At 35.2% G+C, this 14,079-nt stretch overlaps 1 protein-coding gene across 4 annotated transcripts in view; it reads left to right on the forward strand.

The window, feature by feature from the left end:
* Positions 1 to 13,982, forward strand: part of OCIAD1 (OCIA domain containing 1) — a 28,235-nt gene extending 14,253 nt beyond the window's left edge. For 2 of the 4 annotated variants that reach the window (XM_049630471.1, XM_049630469.1), the window contains exons 5-9: positions 4,083 to 4,130; positions 5,111 to 5,246; positions 6,267 to 6,442; positions 10,574 to 10,726; positions 13,432 to 13,982. In XM_049630471.1, the coding sequence (XP_049486428.1) occupies positions 4,083 to 4,130; positions 5,111 to 5,246; positions 6,267 to 6,442; positions 10,574 to 10,726; positions 13,432 to 13,469 (551 nt within the window). In that variant the 3' untranslated portion in view covers positions 13,470 to 13,982. Of the gene's footprint in view, positions 1 to 4,082; positions 4,131 to 5,110; positions 5,247 to 6,266; positions 6,443 to 6,903; positions 7,058 to 10,573; positions 10,727 to 13,431 lie in introns of those variants that run through there. The other 2 variants (XR_007457759.1, XM_049630470.1) reach the window with 2 other exon arrangements.
* The last annotated feature ends 97 nt before the right edge of the window (positions 13,983 to 14,079 follow it).

Here is a 14,079-nt window from a genome sequence, read left to right on the forward strand (position 1 = left end):
TTATTCGCCCCTCCTCCCACCAACGCCCCCCCCCCCCGGTTCCCCTCCCCCAAAAATTTCCCCCAATATATATTTTTCCCCCCCCCCCCCCCCCCCAAACCAGTTTCTCTATTTTCTCCATGTTTGAATGGTATCACTCTTCAGGACACTGAGACATTATCCTTAACTTCTACTTCTTATTTGCCTTGTGGAATAAATGTCCATTCTAGTCCAGCTCTTAAATATCTCTGTGAACTGTTCACCTCCATCTGCACAGCCGCTATAATTAATGCCACCATCTGTTGTCAAGAGTGTTGAATTAACCTTCGACAAGTCTATTTGCCTCTATTCCTGCTACTTCCCTTTAGGAAACAGACTGTCTCTGGCATTGACCACTGGGCACGGTGCACGTAGTAGATACTCAGGTATTTGAGTGGGTAAATAAGACCACGCTGTATTGCCTTCATTCTCTCTCTAGACTGTAAAAACTCTGTGAGGTGGCAAAGAGAGCATCTTGTTCATTGTTCTGTTCCTACTTCCTAGTACATAGTGTCTGTTGTAAGCGGTATGTAACTGGTGACAGAATGAAGGAACAACTCTTTTGTATGAAAGTGGGTATTGTTACCATCTTCCTTTTTCTCCTTATCTCACTTGTGTAACGGAGGCTGATAGCATAATTTAGTTCTGTTTTTATACTTTGTATATGTGAAATTATACAAGTACTCTTTTGTACACTTTTTTTCAGTGTTATGAGATTCATTCAGTGGTATATCGGAACTGGCTTATACCACCTCCAGAGAGCTGGTTGTTAAATTTTCAAGAACTTGGCAAGCCAATTTTTAAACTATTGATAGCTGACATTGGTCATGGTGCAATTATTTATTCCACGGCAGCTGATCATTACAAATCAGGACTGGTTATTTGGAGAGCTGGTTTTCCAGCACATCGCTAGATTCACCCACATTGTTGCATATAATTGTAGATTATATATTCTTGTTGCCATGTAGTTTTCTGCTGTGTAAATACACCACAGCAGCTTATCCATCTTGTACAGTGGCAGTTGGGTAGTTCACAGTTTTGACTATTACAAATAGTTCTCTTATGAATACAGACAGCATCTCTTGGTAGACATTTTGCTGGGTCGTAGATTATGTATATATTTAGCTTTGGTAGATAACTGCCAAACTTTCTAGATTGTTTAGACCTATTTACACTCTCAGGCCAGTTTATTAGTAGAGTTTTATTTGTGTCACATTACCACCAACACTTCCTATTTCCAGAATTCTGGCCATTGTGGTGAGTGAATAGTGATACTGATTGCATTGTGGTTTTAATTTGCATCTCTGATGACAAATGAAGTTGAGGACCTTTTCTTTTGTTTATAGCTCACTTGAATATATTCTTTTTTTGTGAAGTGTCTGTTCAAGTCTATTGTCCATTTTTCCATTGCGTTCTCTTTTTCTGTTGGTTTTGTGAGAGTTCTCTGTATGTTCTGAAAGTGAGTCTTTTGTCAGATACATGTATTGTGATATTATTTTTTTCCCACTGATTAACTAGTTCTCAATATGATCAAGTCTAATTTATCATATTTTTTTATGATGAGGGTTTTTTGTGCTCTGAGATCTTTGTCTATTAAAAGGACATGAAGAGGGCCGCCTGGGTGGCTTGGTCGGTTAAGTGACTTCGGCTCAGGTCATGATCTCACGGTCCGTGAGTTCGAGCCCCGCGTCAGACTCTGTGCTGACAGCACAGAGCCTGGAGCCTGTTTCAGATTCTGTGTCTCCCTCTCTCTCTGCTCCTCCCCTTGTTCATGCTCTGTCTCTCTCTGTCTCAAAAATAAATAAACGTTAAAAAAAAAAAAATAAATAAATAAATAAATAAATAAAAGGACATGAAGAATCTCATGCTTTTTTTCTATAAGCTTTATTTTTTTCCCACTTAAATTTTCAAGTATCTGGAATTGTTTTTGAATACAGGCATATCTTGTTTTATTGTGCTTTGCTTTATGGCACTTCACAGATTTTACACTCTACAAATCTCTAAGGTTTGTGGCAACCCTGCTCTGAGCAAGTCTTAGCACCATTTTTTCAACAGCATTTGCTCACTTTGTGTCTCTGACATTTTGGCAGTTCTCACAATATTTCAGATGTTCTCCTTATTGTATTTGTTGTAGTGATCTGTGATCAGTGATTACAACTCTAAAAGCTCAGACGATGGTTAGCATTTCTTAGCAATAAAGTATTTTATTTTTTAGACATAATGCTGTTGTACACTTACGATTACAGGGGCGCCTGGGTGTCTCAGTTGGTTGAGTGTTTGACTTCAGGTCAGGTCATGATCTCTCGGTTTTTGAGTTCGAGCTCCGCATTGGGCTCTCTGCTGACAGCTGAGAGCCTAGAGCCTGTTTCAGAGTCTGTGTCTCCCCCTCTTTCTGCCCCTCCCCCATTCATGCTGTCTCTCTCAAAAATAAATAAAACATTAAAAAAAGATTACAGTAAAGCATAAATGTTTTTATATGCACTGGGAAACAAAAAAAAAATCATTTGACTTGCTTTTTTGCTTTTCTCGCTTTATCATGGTGCTCTTGAACGGAACCTTCAGTATTTCTGAGGTATGCCTATGTTGTATGAGGTGGGATCAAGGTACATTTTACCCCCTTATGTATATGAAGGTGACTCAGCACCATATTTTGAAAGAACGGTCTTTTTCACTGCGTGCAGTGTTGCCTTTTTCATAAGTGACTATGTGTGGCCTGTTTCTGGACTGTCTTCTGGTTTTGGTCGGTTTATCTGTTCTTGCGCTTAGGACAGTCTTAATTGCTCTAGCTTTATCATAGATCTCGATACTTGTTGGTAGTCCGTTTTCCAGTTTTTTGTTGTTTTTCAATATTGCCTTGTTCTTGTATTTCCACATGATTTTTAGAATAAGTTTTTCAACTTCTGGGAACACTGTCTTTGATTTTTAATCGGGATTGCATTGAATTTATGGAGAATTGCCATATTTACAATATTTAGTCTTTCATTTCATGGACATGGTATGTTCCTCCCTGTAGCTTTCATTTCTGTCCGTAAGTTTTGTAGTTTGCAGCATACAAATCTTTGAAATTTTCATTAGATTACTCCTGGATCTTTGATTGTTTTTGTATCTTTCAAAAAGTGTGGTTCGTTTGTTTGTCTTTAGTATATAGAAATGATACATATATTTTTTTGTGTATTGACTTTGTTTCAAGTGATCTTGCTAATAAATTCACCTGTGCTAATAGATTATAGAGTCATTTGGATTTCATTTTTCTCTTAATGTTGGATTTACTTGGTTTTCTCTCTCTTTTAAAAAAAGGTTTATTTAATTTTGAGAGCGAGAACTAGTGGGGGAGAGGCAGAGTGAGGAGACAGAATCCCAGGCAGGCTCTGTCTGCACTGTCAATGCAGAGCCAGATGCAGGGCTTGAACTCAAAAACTGAGATCCTGATCTGGGCTGAATGAGTCCAGCACTTAACGGACTGAGCACCGAGGCGCTTTGGTTTTCTGTTTTAAGTAGTTATAGTTTTTTTTTTTTTTTTAAACGTTTATTTATTTTTGAGACAGAGCATGAATGGGGGAGGGTCAGAGAGAGGGAGACACAGAATCTGAAACAGGCTCCAGGCTCTGTGCTGTTCAACACAGAGCCCGACGCGGGGCTCGAACTCACAGACCGTGAGATCATGACCTGAGCCGAAGTTGGCCACTTAACCGACTGAGCCACCCAGGCGCCTGGTAGTTATAGTCTTAGACTTCTCTGGGGTTATGGAGAGAGCTAATGTTGTCAGGTAGTATTTGAAGGTAGTCCATACTGATCTTTCCTTTTATCTTTGTGGGTTGCCCAAAGCTGCTGAGAAATAGATCTGTCTTTATACTGCAATTCCAAATTTATTATTTTGTCTCACATTAGAAGAGATGAAGATTATGATTCACAGCAATAGTTTGCTTATTTGTGTCATTTTCTTACATTTAGCATAAACATTGGCATTAACCTTTTTATTTTAATAGAAAGTGAAATATTCTAATTATGTAAATGTGTCTATCTCCAATAGTGTTACTCAGGAATATCTACCCTTTTATCTTCAGGAATCCTTTCAAGTCACCCCAGATATGGGTCCATCCCTAAACTTCTATGTAAGTATGAACAATCCTAGTTTTCCTTTCTAAATAAAATAAGTAGTTTTTACCAAATGTTTTGTCTCATCTAACTTCTAGCCATTATTTGGTGTATTTGTTTTGACTAGTTTGTTTAAGCTTTTCATTAAACAGACTGACTACCTGGGCATTAAGAATCAAAAGTTACTAATAGGAGGAATTTTTTTCTTTATAATATAATAAAACTATTCCTCTTAAGTGATGTGTAAGGAGACAGTATTTTAAAATAAATTCTCTTGGTTTATGAGGAAAGAAAGTTGTCAAGTAGCGATGAACCAAAGTAAAGTGTCTTAAAATTAAGTCCAACTTTTAAAAATCTCTTTACATTTTAAAGCGTAAGCAAGCATAATTTACTTACATACTATAGTATGGTTTATAGGAAAGAAGCTAATAAATTGCTTTAAAAAAGAGCACCTGTGGCTTTTCTATGAATCTTCCCAGGTTAGCCTCTCTTTTATAGTGGAAATAAACACATAATGATGGCAACACTAGCCATGTTTAGGTATCACTTCATAATTCATTATTTTAAGGGGTTTGTTGCACCTAATTTTAAAAACAGTCTTATGAAATTAGCAGGTCAAATGGTAGCATTCCCATTTTACAGGAAAAGAAATGGCCTAAAATCCTTCTGATTAGGCTAGAACTCTGCTTTAATTCCACATTTCCGTTATACTTTTACCACGTCTTTCCTGTCTATATTAATAATTAGTAAAGTAGAATTTATATATCTTAAAGCAACTTTATTTTGGATTATTTTGTGAAAGTGAATTATATCTACAGACTCTGTTTGCTCTCAGGCTGATATAATGGTACTTGTACCATTATTTCAAGAAATCTCAGTCTTCCCGTACCAACGACCTCTATTCAGGATCACATTTCTTAACAAGTTTCCTTTTAGGAAAGATTTTTATCTAAATGGACACATTGAGTCACATTTTTTGTTTGTTTTTACAAATAAGTTGCTTGTATCATGGGATATTTTGCTGGAAAGCTTTCTTACGTGAAAACTTGCCAAGAGAAGTTCAAGAATCTTGAGAATTCCCCTCTTGGAGAAGCTTTACGCTCAGGACAAGCACGGCGATCTTCACCATCTGGGTAGGCCAAACTCTGATTTTTATTAAAGGTTTTTAATTTTAGCTAAAAAAAATTGTAATTGGATATTGCCATAATTGAGGGCATGAAACATTGCCTAACCTGAAGGACCATTGGAAACTTGCCATTTTCCAGCAAGCTAAAACTGTTTCTGTTTTACTTGGAGTAAAATTTGTCTGCTTTTGTTTTTATTTGTGTTTTTTTAAATTTTATTTATTTATTTGAGTAAACTCTACACTCAACATGGGGCTTGAACTTATGACCCCAAGATCAAGAGTCTCATGGCTTTACCAACTAAGCCAGCCAGGCACCCCTACCTTTGTTTTAAATAGAGAGTTGCATCCTATCGGGAATGCTAATCCCAGAATAAAGGATTTTAATTTGGCAAACACTTTTGATTACTATATTTTGGACTTTTCTTTTGAATTCCCAAATTTCATCAGTCCCATCTCTTAATCCTTCTGTTGTTATGTATGTACGTTCTCCAAATTTTTGTTTTAATTATGTTAGTATAAATAAATGAATCCTGTCCATCTGGATAGGTAGATCAATAATGTAATTAAGTAGATTTAATAGATAAATTGTTATAAATGATAAAGTCCATGAATGCTAGTAATCCTTACGTATCTGCCTTAGCTAAATAGTGTTTATGGCCTGCTAGCTATGGAAGTAACTTCCCAATTAATGTGGGAACTGGACATACTGGACATATTTCTGATTCGAAGTACTTTTTTTCTAAGAACTTTAAACACATTAAAAATGATCTCTGAAGCTTAGGGATTAGAAAATTGGCTAATACACTTTTCTTCTATATTAAGAATGACATTTTTAAGTTGTATAAATGGGTCAGAACATATTTTTAAGGTTTTTGTGGTGGAGAGAAAGACTTCATTTTGCTATCATAAATGACCATGTTAAAATTAGACGATTCCTTTAGAAAATAAGATAACTAGTTTTTATATGTTGACACACTTCTTAGGGTGTAGACAGTAACTTGTGTTTCTTATACAATATGAATTACAGGCACTATTCTCAGAAGTCAAAATATGACTCAAATGTGAGTGGTCATTCATCTTTTGTGACATCTCCAGCAGCAGACAACATAGAAAAAGACATGCTTCCTCATTATGAGCCAATTCCATTCAGTGCTTCTATGAATGAATCTACTCCCACTGGTATTACTGATCATATTGCCCAAGGTAGAAACTTCTCTTGAAATGAATTTCAACATTTTATGGTCCAACGTATGTATAAACTTTATTTGATCACCTTTTCTGCTGGATATCACCTGTATGTTCCACCACCACCCTAAACTCAGCATGTTTGTTTTGCATTTGTTTCTTCCTTCATTCTACGTTTCGTGACGTCCAGTAGATGTCAGGCGCTCAGCTAGGTATGGAAGAAGTATAGATGAATAAGACGTGGTCCTTGTCCCTGAGAAATTCTCTTAGACTGTTAGAAGATACAGAAATATAAGGAAAAATTACTAATGTGTCCCATTAATTGAAAATACTAACAAACTTGAGTGATCTAGCAAAGAAGAAGTGCTAAATTGGACCTCAGGGAGGCTTCAAAGAAGTTATACTTGTTAGGCTGGTCTTAAAGGCTTTCAGCTTTTTTGTCTATAATGTGAGAAAAATAATAATTACCTGCCTTACAGAACTGTTGTCAAGTGAGAAAATCCATGTGAAAATGCTTTGTGAAGTTTGTGTAAATACTAGCTTTGAAGATCACAGAATGTAAGTGAAACACCATCAACTTTGGATTAAGGCCTGGATTTGAATGATTGACATTGGCTAGCTATGTGACTTTAGGCAAGTAACTAATTTGTGATTCCTTCAGTTTCTTGATCTCCCGAATGGAGATAATAATACCTCTCTTAAAGAGCTTTTGGAATCAGATGAAATAATCAGAGGTAATGCCTGGCAAGTAATGGGCTCTCAGCAGACATTCATTTCCTTCCTTCGTTCTTTCAATCTAGTTTGCGGTGAAGAGTAAAGAATTAGAAAGTACAGGTTTGCAATTCCTTATCTAAAATCCTAAAATCCAAAAAATTCTAACAACCACAAAGCTTTATTTTTAAAAATTTTTGTTGTTTATTTATTTTTCTAACACGGGGCTTGAACTCTCGACCTTGAGATCAAGAGTAACATGTTCTATGAACTGAGCCAGTCAGGCGCCCCTACAAAGCTTTTTTAGTAATTAAACTGATGATAAAATCTGACTTAATTCGTTTCAGACACTGACCTACACTGACATAAGTCTATTTGTAATCTTTATCTTAAATGTGATTTTCCTGCATTTTGTTGTAGAAATATAAATGTTTGTTTATGCATTGCTGCTTCAAATCACTGAATGGATGGATAGTAAGCAATATAAGTGCCATATACTATGACATTTTTCTAAAATCTGAGAAATTGAATTTTGAAAAGTTTCTGACTATGAAGGTTTGGATAAGGGATTGTGGATAGAATGTTCTTTGAAAACGCTTCCTTTGATGCAAATACCATAAGCCAGTAACTGTAAGGAACAAAGAAGGTTAAAGGAACATTTGAGCTTTTGTTGTTTAAGCTGGGACAGATTTGGGTCCATGTTTTAAGTTAAAGGGAGAGAGGGGAAACAGTGGGAAGGGAGAAGTTGATTATAAGTCAAGGTTCCAGAGGTTGTAGAAAGGGTTCTAGGTAGGTCAGAATATAAAGTAGCCACTAAATACATGTAGCTATTAAATAAAATTAAATCAAAATGCAAATTCAATTCCTCAGTTGCTTTGTAAGCATTTTAGTTCAGTAGCCACACGTGCTAGTGGCTGCTTTGTTGGAATGTGCAGATACAGAACATTCTGATCATTTCAGAGAATTATATTGGCCAGCATTGCTTTAGAGCAGGATGGGGTGGGGGTGGTGAGTATTAATTAACCTTTCGGAAAAGAAGAGACAGAGAATGGAAGTTACAGTAATTAAAGACATTCGTAAGTGGGTGGAAGTTGTCGAGAGCCTTGACTTTCTTTTTTTTTTTTTTCCTGAATGGTTGGAAACAAAGACCTCCCAATTAGAAAGGGAAGAAGGCTGGCAGATTAGGAGAGAGTGGTTAGTTGTTATTTTATCTTCAGAGGCAGCTGTTCTATTTCTTACTGCATCTCTCATTTTGCCAGACTCTCAAGTCCGAATCCATTCTACTTGGATTCTAGCCGTGCATCACCTCTTCCTTTGTAATGATTTTCATCTTTCCTTCCATTTGCATTAGAAAATTCCATTCCATGTTACATAATTCCTTTTCCAAATAAAAGCAAACAGACAAAATGCCCTTTGGTATCTGCCTAAGGACTACAGCAAAGCCCATATTTCAGTATATTTTATGTCCTCCAGAACAGCCGTCTCTCCATCCACTGCTCTGCTTTCTCAGCCCCTTCTCTAAATCAGGATTGCCACTCTTCGACTTCTCTCCACAGGGGCCAGTCGTGGCCTCCTGCTTTGCCCCAGGTGCTGTCCTCCCTTACCAGGACACTCTCCCCTTTTGTTTAAGTCCTGCCTGCCCTATTTCGTTCTGCTTTCTCTTACCAGAAATTGAGAATTATTAATCTTTCAAAGTAGAAAGCACTCCTTCGTAGCTGTAAGGAGACTTATCATAGGTAGTTTATTACAGTTAGATTTAAATCAGTGCTGTTTTATATTTTATTCCTTCCAGCTCTTTATAACCTTCCCAAAGTAGTAAATCGTGGTCGCTACACAATGCAGAATATTTTCATTGGGCTTTTGTAAGTGGAAAAAATTCTCCCTAATCTTCTGATTTATGTTCCATCATTTGCCACAATTTCAGAACAAAGAAATATTTTCTTTTTGGTGAGAAAAAGTATTAGACCTGGAAGGAACTTTAGAGATAGATAGATCATCTAGTCAAACTTGCATATTTCACAATGAGAAAAACTAAGATTCAGAGAAGCTTAGTGATTTGCCCAAGGACATTCAGTGCTTGTTAGCTAAGTGGGAATGAGAATTGTGGGTTCCTAACTAATAATCTAGTACACAGTTTCCTTCACAATTTAAAAAATACCACTTACGGTGAAGGGAAATTAATAACTACTCATTACCAATGAAATGTAAGTGCTTTTAAAATCCAATATAAGTTTATAATATTTTTATTTGCATTCTTTTTTAGCAAAAATTTAGTTTTCAAGAATGGTATATAGTATTAAGACTAGTTAGAAATTTAAAGCCTTTTTGCTTTGTATCAATGCAGTATACTTTGTAGCAAAATAAAAGGTTATGGTTGAAAACATTTAATGTATAGTTATGTTGATTTGAAAATTCTGATTATTTACTGGGATCTTCCTCTGGAGTTCTAAAATTCCACTTAGATAAAAACTTCTTTTTAAAAAATTATTTTAATTAATATGATTATGTTAATAAAATGATACACCCAATTTGTGTGTAAAATTTTGAAAGATACTATTTTTGGGGTGGTGTGTAAGACTTTTGTAAGTTAAGTAGTTGTTGACTGAATGTCATGTTGGCATTGGTTAATTTCTTTTAAAGTGTTTATATGGCTTTCCTTGCCGGTTATACATTTTGTAAACTATGTTTAATATTTGTTCCTGTCATCTAATATTAGGAGTAACCACTTCCTGATTTTTGCGTCAGTTTTTGACTCTTTAATGATATGTATTCCTACCTTGACTCTCCTTGGGAGAAAGAATAAATGCTGGTTCCCCGGCCAAAATTATCACTGCCGCTTTTTTCTGCCATAGTATTGCATCCGTTAGATCTGAGAAAAATGATCCGTGCTGTCATTAAAGTCTGTATTTTATACTTCTCAGTATGTATTTTCAAGTGTTTCTGTTTAAGTATAAAGATGGTAAATTTTTTTTTTTTAATAGTTATAGTTATTTGCATATAGGCTCTGGTTATAGGAACATTTAACTATACCAAGTAAAATGTATACTATGTCATAGGTTTTGTTCATTTGTCACTGGTATGCTATATTTCTTTTTAATTATATAAAAAGTGTGAATAATTTTCTAGTTTAAAAACTAGCATTTTCGTGAATATGAATTTTGCTGGCATATATTACGATATCCATTCTTCTGGCCCTGGTTACTTTTTAATTTTTTTATGTGGATTTTAAATTTTAGAAATAAAAGCTTAACAGTGTACGAGAAAGTCAATTTTAGTTTTGTAATGATCTTGGGAAAAATTTGGGATGGTGGTAATAATTTGAGCCTTTATTTTACTTTATTCTGTTTTTATTGTAGGTAAGAAGCATTTCTAAAGTGTAGTTGCTTTGGATTTATTCAAATCCTTTTATCGCCATTTATTAACTCTTTGTTGTTTTAGGACCTGATCCCAACCCTGAAGAAAGTCCTAAAAGAAAAAATATTACATATGAGGAATTAAGGAATAAGAACAGAGAGTCATATGAAGTAACTTTAACACATAAGACTGACCCCTCAGTCAGGCCTATGCAGGAAAGAATGCCAAAAAAAGAAGGTATGATAGTTTAGTATGAATCACTTTACTCTTTAGGATTGGAAACTATAGCATTAGTTTAAAATATTAATTATACAAATATGTGATTTAACTCCTCAAGCAATTAACAAAATAACCTTTTTTTAAAAAAAAGAATAGCTATCAGTTAACAATTTTTCCTTTTCTAAGGTGTTCCAGAGACCATTTGTGTTAGAAAATAATGAAGTCCAGATGGTAGTATGACTTAAGACAATGAGACTAGTTTTAACACATTGTAGAAATTATAAATCCATTTGAATGTTTTTTCTTATCAGAAGTCACCTTGGGGCTTGATAATGTTTCTTAAATGATGCATCTGTTGCATAAAACCGTATCTGGTGACTTGAAGTTGATAATGGGCTGTAATGCCACTTTTAGCAGAAGTGGAGAATCATGATTGAGTAGTGAAATTGATTTTCTTATATGTTTTGTGAAATTGGAATAAGAGTTATTTGCCTTACAAACCAGCTTTTAGGGCACTTCCAAAAGAGGAGTTTGACCTTTTGTTTCCAATAGTACTTTTACTTTATAATTACAAATTTAAAGATCACAGTTTGTTTTAATTCCTTTTGGAACTGCTGTACATTACCCAAAGTAAATTTTCTGGCACAGAAGTTTACCCCTAATGGAAGAAGGCATTTTGAATTGGGGTTTGTACCTGTTTCAATGTTAGAGTTTCATGATGTCTTTCTTGAGGAATTTTAGAGGGTATGTCAGTTGTTTCAAGGTTTTCTATTTACTACTGTAAAAAAGGGAAGGAAGGAAGGAAGGAGGTCCCTGGTACCTTCTTGAGAGTCATACACCACAAAGAACGCAAAAATACATAAAAATCTTTTGTATTTTTTATTACGATCTTTTAGAACCAATTTTTAAAAATTTTTTAAATTGTTTATTATTTTTGAGAGAGAGAGCATGAGTGGGGAAGGGGCAGAGAGAGAGGGAGACACAGAATCCGAAGCAAGCTCCAGGCTCTGAGCTGTCAGCACAGAGCCCGACGCGTGGCTCAAACTCACCAGCTGTGAGATCATGACCTGAGCCAAAGTTGGATGTTTAACGGACTGAGCCACCCAGGCGCCCCTTAGAACCAATTTTATTTCTAATTAGTAGCAGTCGCTTCATTTAGAATTCTGTTTTCCTAACAATGTTGGATAATATTACTGTCATGTTATTAGTGTAAAAAAACCCAGCTTTCAAATATATTTGTAATAAGAAATACTTGTTGATGTTTATCATTAAAGAAGCTTTAGCATAAACATTATGCATTCAAGTGGCCATTACTCTGTAATATGTAAAGACTTATTGGTACTTTAATTTGAGGATTTAGACTGTAAGCTCCACGAGGGCAGGCAGTAGCATTTCTCTCATTTCTGTGATCTTTTTCTGCACAACGTAGTACCATGTCCTGATGTTTCAGATATGGAGTGTTGTGGTTGGGGCTTAGTAATAAAGGTTAACAAAATAGATCTTTGGCATTTGCTGGATTCTGACATTTGTGGTTTTGACTGAATGGTCGTGAAGTTCTGTCACATGACACTAATATGAAACAGTTTTTTTCTTTGTAAAAAGAAAGCTGTGTGTGTGTGTGTTTGTATGCTTTATATACAGAATTTAAAAGAAAACAGTTTTGAAATAGTTTGGGTGATTTTTATAGAATGTTCTGTTTTAGAGTCTAGACAGAAAGTTTGACATTGACCGAGACATCACTGGTCAGAAAATGTCACCTAAAATATGTTTGTTGACATTCACCTAAATCAGAAATTAAGACTGAGAAATTTCAGAAACAGAAGCTTATTATCAATCAGTTGTCAGGGCAGTGATAGCATCACATTATCATATAGCTTCTAGAAGACTACCTTATACTCAATGAGGATATGAAGCTTAGGGGAAAAGTCAAAATATGAGGGGAGAAAACCCTATCATATCTTCTTATAATAATGAAATAGTTTTAAACAGACTCCCCAAAAGAATCTTGGGGAAATGGTCCCTAGTCCATACTTTGACAACGTCTCCTTTACATTGTTATGAATACTAGAAGAGCTGTAATCCATCGATGAACCCTACATAGAAGAGAGGCTAAAAGTAAGAGAAGACAGAGGAGCTTGTTTCAAAATGTAATTTCACGTAAGATGTAGGACTGGGGAAACTTTTTCCTTCTTGTATAGTATTACAGCTCATGGGAGAAAAGAATGAATTAACCACAACCTGAAGACTTGATCATTTCTGTTACTATATGTTTTGTGAAAAACAAAATTCAAATGTTTGTTATTATATTTTATTTTATTTCCTGGTAACTTTTTGGTGTGTGCTATAATATACACCACACTTAGTATGGCAAACTTGTAAAGGCACGCATGCTTTGGACCTAAACAGACTTGTGTTCTGACTTCTGTTCTATTTGCTTTACTAGGCTTGTACCTTGGGCAAGTTACTAATCTGTTTTCTCGCCCTTAAAATGGGGGCTGTGTTTACAATAAGGTTGTTATGAGAATCAAATATTTATGTCAAGCTCTTGATAGAGTGCACCATTATTTGTGTCTGAACTTCAATTTGCAAAAGTCTGGCTAGCCCCTTTCTGTCATGTGCATTTATTCAAAATGAGAAACACTTTTTAGTATAATAGCAAACTTAAATAGTATCTTTTACTTATTACTGTTTGGAATCATCAATTATTTGTGCTTTTTTCCTAGTCAAAGTAAACAAATATGGAGATACTTGGGATGAGTGAAAAATTGCATCATTGGACCTACTGAAGGAGTTTTCAATATCCAGCCTCATCTAGGTGGTCATGAGTATCTGCATGCTTTGAGCTCAGCAGCAGTCTTCATAAACACATTTAAAACTAGAACCTGGGTTCTTGTGGTTTGGCTTATTAAAATGATGTTTAAAACACAGATTTTAATGTGAATGTTGTATGGCTGTATTCACCTTGAGGAACTATATGAATGATGGTGTCATACCGTGGTCACATGCAGTTTGTGAAATTGTTTTAAGTGACAGGATAAGGATACTCTTCTAAAACCTTTTGTAAAGAGTCTGTAATTCTCTAGGATCAGCATATATGAAAATAAATGATAGCTGCATGTTGATTTGGGGTGGGTGGCGGGGGGGAGCAAGCATAATTTTAAGTGTTAAGCTTTACATCCAAAAAATTATTAAAAAGCCTTTCTCCAGTGTTTGCTGTATTTACTTATTAATGTGTATGGTAAATAAAATATAAAGGAACATGCATCTTCATTGATTTCATGGTGTTATTGTTTGTAATCTCTTAAAGTAAGTGGTGTTTCATGGGGATAGGAAATAGAGTCATCTATTTCTGAATAATAACGATACAGTGA

This window comes from Panthera uncia, chromosome B1 (assembly GCF_023721935.1).
Source record: "Panthera uncia isolate 11264 chromosome B1, Puncia_PCG_1.0, whole genome shotgun sequence".
NCBI lineage: Eukaryota > Metazoa > Chordata > Mammalia > Carnivora > Felidae > Panthera > Panthera uncia.